Below are 13,397 nucleotides of genomic sequence, written 5' to 3' on the forward strand. Positions count from 1 at the left end.
TTCTCTATTTTCTTTCTTCTTTGCTGACTTTTATGAAACCAAAGGCTCACCCTTTTTATAAACTTTGATGGAGGGATGTGGTGCCTGGATTTTGTTTTTGTTTTTCTTTTAAAATAAGAACAAAGACTTTATGTAATGAAAAAAGTAAATAAATAACAATTTTTTTTTTTTACTTTGTAATGAATTTATTCAAAGGTAGACTTAAAAGTCAAAATGATAGGCACATTATATCACTCTATTTCTAACTCCTATGTAGCTTTAGTTAGCTTAGCTAATAGAACTTTCCATCTCAATTTCCAACTTCCTTTCTCAATGTTTAAACTCCTACACCTTTATGATTTTTTTTCCAAGGAATCCAATGTGCATTAACTCAAATACCAATCTTTTTGATAGATAATAATAAAATAAAATAACAGGTTATTGAAATTTTTTTCCCTAAACTTAGCAATTATATTTATTTTAGTATTTATATATTTTTAGTTTACTTTAATATTAAATTTTAATAATTAGGTCTATTTTAATCGGTAAAAGTATCATAAAAGTCTTTATATTAAAAGTCGTATTGTATTTTGTCTCTATTAAAAAAAAGTAAATTAACCTTTGTACGTTAAATTAAAGAGTAAGTTAGTTTTTTTATTAAAAATTTCACCTATTTTTATTGTTAAAAATCAGTCATTGCATGTTTACAAAAGATATACGTGTAACTATTTGATGCCATATCAATTTTTAACAAAAAAAAAAGATTAACTTACTTTTTTAAGCTAACACAAATGAACTAATTTACTTATTTTCTAAGTAGACGAGGTAAAATTAAATTTTAAAAATAAAATAAAATTAATTATCAAATTTAGATAACAAAATTAAGGGCAGAAATTATAGTAACCCAAAAATAAAATAGCCATCAGCATCAGCACCACAAATGCAGACTGTTTCCCATGTAAAACAAAACAACAAACTGGCCTCCACTTTAGTAAAGGTTTGGTTACCGAAAAATAAACAATGAAGACATCTGAATTATTAACAGTTGCCTTTATATCGTAAACATTGACTCTATCTATACATGTAGAGTCTTCATAATTACTGATTCAGGTGTTTTTTCCATCCTGTTGATGCATCATCACAGTTGCAGAAAATTATAAAGCAAAACAAGATTTGGGTTAATTTGCAAGTGAATAGAGCCCTAACCCTAAGCTCTGCTACTGGATGGATATTGTAGGTTCATAATCATATTTCAACTGCTCATTTCAAAAAACAGAAATATTTGGTCTTTTTTTATGTACTGATATGTATTATGCTTTCGACGATTATTCCTTGTTTCCATAAGCGTACAGTACGTAGCAAAATCCGGAGATAAGTTGCCATCAGGGTTGGAATTGGAATACTAACCACAAATTATTATTGCCATATACGGAAGGTATTAGAGTGAGATTGTATATAAGTTAGGGGTCTGCATGGCTCAAAACCCATTTACTTTGGTTAATTTAATTCACTCACAAATAGGACTTTCTCTTATTCTTTTGTACGATTAATATTTTAATAATTTCGCCGATTATATATTTTATATTTCATTAATGTAGATCATGCATAGGTAAAAGTAGTATAGAAGTCCTTATATAATGAGTCATATTATATTTTGTCCCATTTACTCAAAAAATAGATAAATTAGTATTTATGTGTTAGATCAAAGAGCAAACTAGTAGTTATTTTGTTAAAGGCTCAACCCATTTTTATTATTAAAAACTTGTTTCCATATGTTAGCATGAGGTACACGTGGCATATCATATCTGGTTATTTCACCAATCATATTAGTTTTTAACAGTAAAAATAGATGACTTCTTAATAGAAAGAACTTATCTACTCTTGAATATAATGTGCAATGACTAATTTACATTTTTTTAGTAAAAATAGTAAAATGCAAATTGACTGTTGGTGGCCTTCATAGTACTTTTATCATCGTACATATAAAAAATGACATAAAAATCTTTTGATTGTTTAATAAATACTAATATATATATAATATTTTAAATTGATAGATAGAGACAACAAATCGGTTCAAAACTTTACATGCATGATAAGTACAAGTATAACGATAAATTCAATAGTTTAATCTTTAAAGGATTAATTATACGAAAAGATATAAATCTACTGGATCCCTCATAAATATTATATATTACATATAAGACCAATATATATATTAATCGAAATCACCTGATATAATAGGGTACAGAAAATATATATGTGTGTGAATATAACAATGAACATATATTATACATAATGAAATGTGTTTATAAGCACATTGTAGGGATGGGTTATACATGCATTTTTGACAGCATAAACATATATAGATTGCCTGGTTTACAAATATTATGATTCCAATCAATAATTTAGCATATCTTTCCAGCTAAAATTGGCTTTCTTTGTGTAAATAAATGAATCTGCATGTTACGTTAGACATGACCAACATACAGTGAGTTAGACAAAATAAATTATTAATAAATGGCTATGATAGGACACTCATCTTGGCTTTGACTTAAAACCTACAATTGATCTTATCCCAATGTAAAACAGTAAAATCAATTGACTCAGAGTTGCTTTTCCAAGTCTAGGGTTGAAAAGGAAAAAGAAAATCTCCTTACCAAATGTGATAAATTTGTATTTTAATCCCTTAAAAAAAGTTTGAAATCATAAATTAATCCTTGGATATAAGGTAGTATAATAAAACAAGAAAGGAAGATATCTGAACTAAGATATCATATATAATACGTTGACTAAATGGTTCCTACTCTTATCTTTGTCTCTTGCCAACAGTGCAATCAGATCTTACTACTTTTTCTTTTTTTCTATTTTTTTATACCAATTAATTGCTTTGTAAAACTCATTATCTAAATTTTTTTTTTATTTTTATAAAAAAGGTAATTAATTATGATTATATTAACTAATAAGGATTTAGTTGTTTGTTTATGAATAGATTTTCCTCCAGATAATTTAGAGATAATTTTTTTAGTTAGGACTGTTAGTTTAATACTGTTTATGAGTATAATAAAGTAGGATTAAAATTCATGATCAGCGTTTACTCTTTAATAGATCTACTGAACACAAAAGATTAATCACTACACTCGTTCCGGTGTAGTTACCTACCAATAACAATTGTGAATAGTTACACTCGAACTTGAATACTCAAAGATACCAAAACCTTAATGACTTGGTAAAATATTAACACTTGTCTATATAAAAATATAGAGATATTATTTAATATAACAAATTTAAATACCATAATATACTTAAAGAAAATCACCTACACCCTAAAAGTGCACTAATTTATAATTAATATGGAGATCTTACTGGGGCTTTCCTAGAAGATGAAAAATGGAGCTCTCAATGGTATCTATTCATAGTTGATTAATGCTAATATTTGATTATCAAGATAGCAAAAGGATGGGTAAATTAATTATGATGTAATTGGATGGCAAAAAAAAGTAAAAAAAAAAAAGACAAGTGTCGTCCTCTGCCTTCACTAATTGATATGTGAAGACTAGCATAATTTTCTCAACGGTTGGCAAACTAAGGTAGAAAATGTTGCATCCTTTGATTTTTATAATAAAACCTAACAATAATTGGGTACTAATATGATTCCACCCATGTTTCATGAGTTAATTTTTTAAATCAAGTAATAATTTCAAAGGTTAATTTATTAACACTATTAAATAATTTTTATGGTGTGACGTATTGTAATTAAAAAAATATATATTTAGATAAAAGTTAATATTGTAATGGATCTGAATTTAATAAAATATTTTAACATGTTAATAATTTTTATAAGTTCATGTTAATATTTTAATTAGAAAGTAAAAATATTATAAAATTAGGTATCAAATTAAAATATAAAAATTAAATATAATATAATTATATAACTTAAAAAAAATCGAGGATAGGTGTTATTTAGACGAGTGTAGAGAAATAGATCATATTATTAAGACTTTCTTCGTTTCAACTTTTGCACCGTTGCCCCCTTTGTTATTAGTGTTTAATTCTCCAAGTGCTACTCAAAGTTCAGCATTTAAGATGTCCAAAATATATTTGACTTGTACATAGTTCTTGTGGTGAATTTAGGGGCTGGCAGGGCTCGGCTCGGCGATGAAATTTTTTTTATTTAGGCTGTCTTATAATTTACATAATTTTAAATTATTAATGATAAAATTATACTTTGGTCCCTCAAAATGGTAAAAAAAATTGATTTAATCTTTTAAAAATTATAAAGATATAGACTATTAATATGGTAAAAATATACAATTTTATTGCAACACACAAAAAAAATATCTAACTTCACTCTTGCATAGTTCGAATGTTCATCCAATTGGCTCAACCTAATATAAGTCGACCTTGAATAGGAGTAAGTTGAGTCAAATTCAAGACAAGCCTTGAAAATTTCTTTTGAAACTAAACTACAATCTAACTCGAATCTGCATGTAATCTATAACGACATAGATTTTTATAAAATCATTGTTAAGAGATTGAATGATGATCCATACTTTTTCTTTGGAGAAAAGAAAGATGGATCTTGTAGTATAATCAAGTCTTTGACTAATTGTATTTTCCACTCTACAATGTTACTATAATTTTTTAAATTATAAAGTCTCTAAGGTGAAATAATTCATGAGATAAAGAGGGTATAGTTTGAAGAACCATTTTTTAACCAAAGAAAATTTGAAGAGCCTTATTAGGAAAAAAGGTATAGTTTGGGGACCATTTGTGTAATTAACCAAAAACAAAGAGGTCTCATGGTTTGAAATGAGAAGAAATAAAGGGAGGTTTTGTGAAAGAAGAAAAGACAAAACTCTTTTTCTCGTTAGCTGTCCCCAATGACGTAACATGTTGCGTACGCCATGTTACAATCCCAGAAAATATATTTATTTATTTTACTTACTGAATTTGATAGTTCCTTTTTTAAAAAACATCATTTTAAAGATTCGTGCTTTCAATTGGTCGAAACGTGTCCGTTTCTGCCTGGAGCTTCGTGTCCCCTGTTGCCCTTTTTCTTTTAAATTTCCTTTACTGGTCCCACGTGCGGGCGGCTTCACTCGAGCGTTTCTTACTCTCTGCCAGGCTTTGTGTCAGTTCATCCATTTTTAATTTCCAAATCAGATGTGGCCAATAATATGGCGAGTACCTATATTTTCCTACTTCGAGGGTGGACTGTGATGGGATGACGTGGTGGTTTGGTTGGCTGAGATGAGAGTTGCTCAGAAATCAGACGGTAACAATCAATCAATCAACTCCTGTAAAATGAGTAATTTATTTATTTATTTAAAAAATTTTATGGTTATATTTACTCATTTACGATTATTTATAAATTTTTTAATTTATAAATAAAAAATAATTAAACTGCTACATTAACAACACTTTTTATGATAGTTTATTCATCAATTTTTAACCATGACAATATATGTTTGTTAATTTCAATTATATTAGCTTCCTTTTTCTTTTGCCAGAAATTACATTTCTTGATAAAATATTTGTATAATGATTTTTTTATTTAAAATTCTACCCTTTTACTGAAATAGATATAATAATTTAGGATATAGGTCACTAAATTTTTTTTCTTACAAGATCTATGCATTTGATATGGTTGGTAAGAAATTTTGGTTTAAAAATGGTGTCAATTTCTTTCGAAATAGATGTAAGTCTTAGAGTAACCAAACAGCGTAGCCTTAAAACGGGAATTTAGTTTTAAATGAACCTAAATTAGTTTAAAGCATTCCCAAACAAATTTCCCTAAGGCATCGGAACTTTAAAACGAAGCAAAATTTTAAGTGATGAAACAATAAATGAACAGAAAATGTGATAAATAATTTACGCACACACAAAGTGTTTGAATAAATATTTTTAAAATATTTAATTACATTTTAATAAGATGAATACAAATAAAGGTGAAAGCTCTATATATAGTTGAGCTCCATTAGATTTAACGGTACAGTTTAAATTAGACCACAGTTAAGACCAATGCCTACTTACAATATGAGAGGCTTAAGAGATTTAAACACTATATAATCTTATCCCTTAAATCATCCTAACTCTAAATTACTAAAGTGTTTTCACTGAGCCACCAAGACTTCAAGTAGATGATTTTCTCCGTATGTTCTACGAATTTGACTAATTCAAGCAGATTAAACGAACGCGATTGAATCAATTGATCTCCATGAATTATTCTGAATGCATTCATCATGAATATCTAGATTTAATCCATAATTTCTAATTTCATCTAACTGTACTTTCTAAATTTTGAAGTTATCTTAACTTAAACTATTGTTTTTGAAATCTATTGACTAATTTCTTTAAAAAATATATATAAAAATAGTAAGTTAATTCGGCATTATTACAAATGCAATAATAAGTTTGATTTATAGTAGTAAAATGTAATTTAACAAAATTTAGTTTAGGGTCCATTTGTTTACATGTAAAAGGTTTTATGGAAAATGTTTTCTGCATTTTCCTGTGTCTGTTTCACAGAAAATAGTTTAGTCAACGGAAAATAACTTACAGGTCAAGGTAAAATAAGCCACTTTTCATGAAAAATGACGTTGTAATGAATATGAATTTAACATAATATTTTTAATGAATGCAAAAACAATGTAAAATATAAAATTATTGATAAAAATAAATTCAATTAAACAATGAAATAAATAAGAAAATCTCATTTGTATGTTTGTTTAATTGAAAACAACTTTTATGAAATATTTTAAAGAAATCTATGAAATAACAGAAAATATTTTACACAGATTACTCTAAACACTAGAAAACACTAGAAAAGTAAATTATTTTCTGAAAGTTATTTTCGGTGAAACAAACATAACCTTAATCAAAGAAATAATTAAATTCGCAAAATTTAATCTATTTTTAAAGTTATTTTAGCAGACGAAAAACAACAATCATACACAAATGTTGCATTGGAAACTTGGATTTCATGGAGGGTCTGGCCTTTGCCTTGTCAAGCCGATGGATGAACCAAAATATGAGCCTAGTCCGTAGTCCAAAGCATTGCAGGCTTTAGCCCATTACGGTGTGGAATATCAGAGACCACTTTTCTTTCTTTCTTTTTTAACTACATTAGAGGATATTCAACTATATTTTTTTCTTTTTTGTCACCCAATTATAAAAAATTATAAAAATAATCATCTAATTATTCAAATTTATATTTTTAGACACTAGCTAACTAACGTAAAAATGGATAGTCCAAAAAATCGAAGATAATTGGGTGACTAATAAAGAAATTTACTAATAATTAGGTGATCATTTTCTAACTTTTTTATAGTTTGGTTATAAAAAAAACCATAGTTGATTGGCTAGTAATGTAGTTTACCATTTTTTCTTTAAACATGTCTTCTATCTCCGTTTTACTGTTAAAAAAAAAAACTAAAGCTCTGTATGGTTTCAGGAAATAAAGGTCATTTTTATTTTCTTAAAAGAAAAAAAAATTAAAAACATGTTTGGCCAAAAATTTATAAAATTAATTTAAGGAAAATGAAAATATGTGAAAAATTAGAAAATAACAAAAGGTTGTTTTCATTATTTTCACTAAAAATGTATTATAAAGCTCAAAATGATGAAAACAAGAGTTTTCAACTTTAAATGAATTGACTCATATTCAAACCCATATAAAGGTAAAAATATTCTTTTTTAATATTATTTAAATAATCTCATCATAAATCGTGATTATATCAGCTATATTTGACACAATGCTTATAACTACCCATCATCCCTCCATAATTCATAAATAGGAGGATAATGTGCTTTAACGCACTCAAACTCATGTCTTGCTGTATTGGCAACAATGCTCATGCCAATTGAACTAAATCTCAATAGTTTTTCAAATGTTAAATCTAGTATTGTAGTTTGAATCCATATAAATGTATATATGTTTTTTAAATTTTATATCTCATGCTCTTATTGTAGAGAAAAGATCCAAACATGTTTCATTCTTTCATTATTGAAAACACTTTTTTTTTTATAAAACATGTTTTTCAAATTTTAAAAATAAACAGAATCTAATTTTTTTAAAATTTATAATTATCTCTCTTAACATCATATTCAAAATTTTAATTCGAGATCTATTAGAAACTACAAGATTTTTTATTATTACACCAATGTTTTTTTTATCCATTTTTTTTAGAGCCGTGTATTAACTCCACATCAACCAAGTGATGACATGCTTTAATGGGGTGGCATTGAATCACCTTATTTATATACACTCACTTCAATACGCCTACCTAATTTCCTTACCTTCAATTTATTTGCATTTTTAACCATACATGCACAACATTATTGAGGTGAAAATCTGTTGAATCAACCTTTGCTGCTACTTTATTGTTATTTACTTTCATATCTATTTTAAGAAATAAAAGTTGCCCATATTTGGAATTGTTTAGATACTAATTGGTCGGATCTATTCTGTAATCATTAAGGAGATGGTGAAAAAATGGATGAAAGATACTTCTAACACATGTAGCGGAAGTAAGAAATTATTGTCGCTGCTGTCGCTCAAATGGTGTGATCTTTCGGAAATTGAAAAATCATACACAAAATGGGGAATTTGAATCTCTCGCACACCTGGGATTCGGTTCATCTCTTCCACTTTTGTCGTGCAAACATACTCTTTAGCTTACACAACGTCTCGTGTATCCTGGCGTTGTGAAGGGTTGCCTACAATTTGAGGACCAGTACCTTCGGGTGTAGCCATAGTTTTCCGGCTTTTAAGATTATAGTCTGAAGTGATGTAATTTAAATAAATAGAAACCGTCCCACTTGCAATATTTAATGACAGCCAGCTCAAATTAACTGCTTATCTTCATTCCCCACTATCCCTTCTTTAAGACACTGACAAATTTACTGTTCCCTGTCGCCTCACACTCTGACAAAACTTCAGACTTTTATAGTATTCATTAAGTGTACACAACAAAAACTGGCGTTTTTTTTATTTATTTATCATTTTCAATGACACTTTTCTATTCAAAGTTGTAAGCTTTCATTAATTTACAGTCCATTAAGAAAACCCTGAACGAGTTCCAAGAGAAACAGCTCAAAAATTTGAAGAACATGGATCTGGTCTTAAAAATTCAGTGTAATAAAAAAAAAAGGAACAATTTCATTTGTATTATTTACCAAAAAACAGTTCTTTTGTCTTTTTTTTCCATGTACAAACAAGCAAATAAAGCCCATTTTCATATAATTAACTAACTATACTGTTTTTTTTCTGCCTCTAAATATCTAAAAATAACAAAAACAAAAAAAAGGCATGGGGTTAATGTGGGCTCACCGACCCACCGTATAAAAATAAAAATTCCCATCTCTCTTTCTTTCTTTTTTTTTTTTTTTAAGGATTCAAACACCATTCCTAGCTGTCTTCCACGTTGGGAAGGGAACAAACCTTAGCTGGCGCCACAAAACACAACTCCACGTGTTCGCTCCCTATTGGCTTGAAACCCTCGATCTCTTGTACGACCGGTCCAGTTTCTTGTAAAGTGACCCGAGAACCTGCCACGTGGCATCTCCTTCTTGCATGTGAGCATTGAACAGTAGGGCCTTGCTGACAGCAGGGTCCCAGAGGTTTTTCTGGATGGTTGACAAATTGGTCTTCGCCACATGTTCCAGGATCCTCCCTAGCTTCCCTACGTCCCTTTCCGCCACCGTGAGGGAAATCTCAGACCACTTCACGGCGGAGGGAAATGGCAATTGGATACCATCGGCTATTATCACCGGCACGCAACCCAATGCCACGGACTCGACAAGCCTTGGACTCCATGGAGCCCACCCGAGTGGGCACAAACAAAAAACCGACCGTACGATTTCTGATTGGTAACCGGCGAATCTCTGTCTTTGTAAGTAAAACCGCCGGTCACCGTTATATCTCCGCCAAATTTCCGTCCTCACCTTCCTGATAGGCAAAACAACAATAACCAAGGATAAGCAAGTCATTCTCCCCCATCATAGAATGATTTAAAGGTTCGCAATGAACATGATTGTGACCCCTTTTTTTTATTTTGGAACTTACTTGCCGTAAAATTTTCCACTAACGTTTTTGGGGTGGACCTCCATTTTCCCCCTAAAAAAGACCATGATGTCTCTTTTCCCGGTCAACGGGGCTTTCTCCAGGGTATTCCGTACACTTTCCGGCGGTATATAAGGCGGTATAACAACGTGTTCAACGTCTTGACATGGGTGCTTGTAATTAACACCGAAAGTTTGTAGAATTATCGAATTCTTCATAAAATCCGGAATCCCATCATCAATAGCTCTATCCTCCTACAAGGAGCAAAACAGAAATTAAAAACCATGTTAAGGACTCTTAACAGACCCTTATATCAGATTCTTGAGGTTTACCATGGCGTGGAAGCAGGCTCCATAATCATGGGAGGCAACGAAGATGTGGTCGGAACCTTGTGTTCGGTTCCAGAAAGGGTAGTTCGAGGAAATAAGCTGAATAGCAGAAGATATAAGAGAACGAGCATGGCCAATGGCAGGGAAGCCATTAACGGTGCTGAAGTTGCATGAGACATAAACAGGAACAAAAAAGAAATCAGCTTCATAAGGGTCGAATGTTCTCAAGTCATAGGTGTTCATCAATGCTCTGTGAATGGCAACCTCGGAGGCAAACAAATGGTTGCTACATCTCTTGTTCGAAAGCCAATCCTCATTGTATTCTGAAGGTAACTCGTAGACGAATATCTTCAAATCTTTAAACGCAGCTGTCCACAAAAATAAACATTAAAAACATCAAAAACCTTGCCTTTTCAATAAAAAAATGGGGGAAAAAAAGGAATAGTGGAAGGATTAGAAGAAGAACCGGGATTTTTGGGTTTGGATTTATGTCGGGTTTTGTTGACAGATTCGAACAGAACACGAGAAGCAAGGGAAGATTTAGAACCAGAAACACGGGTTTTAGACAAAGGTAGCGGCTTGTTGGTAATGAAGAAAGATGTTAGAAAATAAAGAGTAAATGAAAACCAAAGAACCCATTTGTAATACTTAAAAAAGAGGCTTTTTTCAGATTGTCTGCCTTTGTGTAATATCCTCATCTTTTAACAAAGAACCCTTTTGTTTGTCTTGGCGAGTATTATTTGCAGCTCTGAAGCCATCCCATTTAAAAAGACAACCCCACTAAAAAAAAATAGACAGAAGTAACAATAAGTTGTAGCAGAAGCCTGTTTTTTTATTGTTGTTGTTGTTTCTCTTGAAAAGGTTTAGCTTAGCTTTCGCTAAAGGGTAAAGGGCAGTTGAAACGGAGCTTTCGGTTTCTGGTTTTAAACGATAAATTAGAAACTAAGTTTTGAGTGATTAAAAGATGGATAGATACATGTTGGTTGGCATTTCGGTTTTTTGCACCAAAATTTTTAAACAATTTGTCTTGAAAAAGAAAAACAACAAAAAAAAGGTTAACTTTGCTGATCTTTTTACACAACATGTTTGGCTAGACTCAGCTTCAATCAATGGCAAAAACATAAAAAAATAAAAAAATGGTTTTTTATGTTTGAAAGAGAAGAGAGGTTCAGAGAGGTCACATGGTGGTGGAACAGAAATTGCAGAATGGAACTCAGCGTTACAGCGTAGGTCTCGGTTTCTATGTTTTGTGTGTTTTGGTCCCGTGAAGAATTAAAATGGCAAAAATGGGCTTGGTGAAGTCTTAGTTGAGAGTGGGTTTTTGGTAAAAATGAAAAGATAGTGGTAAGTAATGGATTAATTAAGGTGAGAAGGATAATTAAATTTAAACCTCTGGTTGCTTGGTATTAATGAAAGTGGTGGTGCTTGCTAATTAAGGTATATGGTGGGGCCAATGGGGGTTTTTCATCAATGGTTGAGAGGGATGTAATTGCTTTTGAAAACCGTCTTTCTATGGTTGGAGAGAAGGGTTCTTCAATTTGGATATTATTGCACTTGTTCTCTTTTTTCAACAAAAATCGGCTATTTTACTAAAATAATCTAAAAATTTTTTATATTTATAAAAATAACCCAGATTCAAAAATAATCACAAAAATTACCTGAAATGAATAGTAAAATTAGGTTTTGGCCTGTCAAAAAATTAATTTTTTAGTTTTGGCCTGTCAATGGCCGGCACCAAGGTATTTTTTTTTAAAATCGTATTATATTGGTATACAAAATATTAGTTTTTTTAAAAAAAAAATTTTAGGTGCTGACCTATCACCTATCAATGGCCAGCACCCAGTACCAAAAAAAAATTTAAATTTTTTTCAAAAAATTTTTTTTTGCTCTTTAAAAATACGAGTTTTAAAACAAAATTTGGGTGCTGGCCTGTCAGTGGCCGGCACCCAGTACCAAAAAAAATTCAAATTTTTTTTTCAAAAAAACAATTTGCTCTCTAAAAATACGAGTTTTAAAAAAAAAATTTGGGGTGTTGGTTTGTCAATGGCCGGCACCCAGTACAAAAAAAAATTCAAATTTTTTTTGCTCTCTAAAAATACGAGTTTTTTAAAAAAAAAATTTTAGTGCTGGCCTGTCAATGGCCGGCACCTAGTACAAAAAAAATTCAATTTTTTTTTCAAATTTTTTTTTTGCTCTCTAAAAATACGAGTTTTTAATTTTTTTTTTGTGCTGGCCTGTCAATGGGAAACTAACACATTGTTTACACAATTCAAAGAATCAAATCTGGAAATAACGTGTAATATCCCGAATTAGGGCCTAAACAGAATAGTGATTTCGTGATAACAAATCCGAGATAGAAATAACTATTTTATAATTATTTTGATGTTTATGCTATGATTGCATAATTGTGTGAAAATTTCGTGATGAAATCCTATGCCTAAAGTGCTTAAATTGAAATTAGGGACTAAATCGAATAATTTGTAAAACTTGCATTCTAGAAGTTTTTAGTATGAAATTGCTTTTGAATATTAATGAGGAGGTCTTAAATAGCAATTTGACCAATTTCTAAGTCTATGGACAAAAATTGGACATGGATGAAATTTTTTTGAAAGTTTAGTAGGAAGGGCATTTTGGTCATTTAGTTATTAAAATGAATTAAAAACAAAATTAAAAGCCAATTTTTGTCCATCTTTTTCATTAGGCCGAAATTTCAAGGGTTCTCCATAGCTAGGATTTGTTTCAAGCTTCCAAGCCCCATTTTTAATGTTCTTTACGTTTTTGGAATCCCGGTAGCTCGATTAAGCTTATGCTAGCAATAATTCAACCTAGGGTTCATATTTGGAAAAATACCCATAGGTGAAATTTGTGTATTTTGGTGTTTTATGATAGAATATGAGGTTTTAAATTATGTTAGACAACTTGTACTACTCGGTTTTAAGTGAAAACGAGTAAAATGGCTTAATCGGTAAAAATACCTAATAGTCATAAGTGCATGTTAGAGTGTGAATTTGATGTTGCTATAGAAG

General features: G+C 30.3%; 1 protein-coding gene across 1 annotated transcript; it reads right to left on the reverse strand.

The window, feature by feature from the left end:
- Positions 1-9,119: 9,119 nt before the first annotated feature.
- Positions 9,120-11,615, reverse strand: LOC107957652 (probable glucuronoxylan glucuronosyltransferase IRX7). The gene is made up of 4 exons (XM_016893198.2): positions 10,838-11,615; positions 10,375-10,739; positions 10,046-10,296; positions 9,120-9,928 (listed from the first exon to the last, which is right to left on the reverse strand). Exons 1-4 carry the CDS (start codon positions 11,067-11,069, stop codon positions 9,463-9,465), a joined length of 1,314 nt encoding a protein of 437 aa, XP_016748687.1. The 5' UTR covers positions 11,070-11,615; the 3' UTR covers positions 9,120-9,462.
- Positions 11,616-13,397: the final 1,782 nt, after the last annotated feature.

This window comes from Gossypium hirsutum, chromosome A13, assembly GCF_007990345.1.
Source record: "Gossypium hirsutum isolate 1008001.06 chromosome A13, Gossypium_hirsutum_v2.1, whole genome shotgun sequence".
In the NCBI taxonomy this organism is placed as follows: domain Eukaryota; kingdom Viridiplantae; phylum Streptophyta; class Magnoliopsida; order Malvales; family Malvaceae; genus Gossypium; species Gossypium hirsutum.

What these genes read in the sequence shown, in the direction of transcription:
- LOC107957652 (XM_016893198.2), bottom strand. Translation starts at nt 11,069, where the DNA reads ATGAGGATATTACACAAAGGCAGACAATCTGAAAAAAGCCTCTTTTTT. An exon ending in ATCCAAACCCAAAAATCCCG is followed by an intron (nt 10,740 to 10,837) that starts GTTCTTCTTCTA and finishes TTTTGTGGACAG; the next exon opens with CTGCGTTTAAAGATTTGAAG. An exon ending in AGTGGAAAATTTTACGGCAA is followed by an intron (nt 9,929 to 10,045) that starts GTAAGTTCCAAA and finishes TTTGCCTATCAG; the next exon opens with GAAGGTGAGGACGGAAATTT.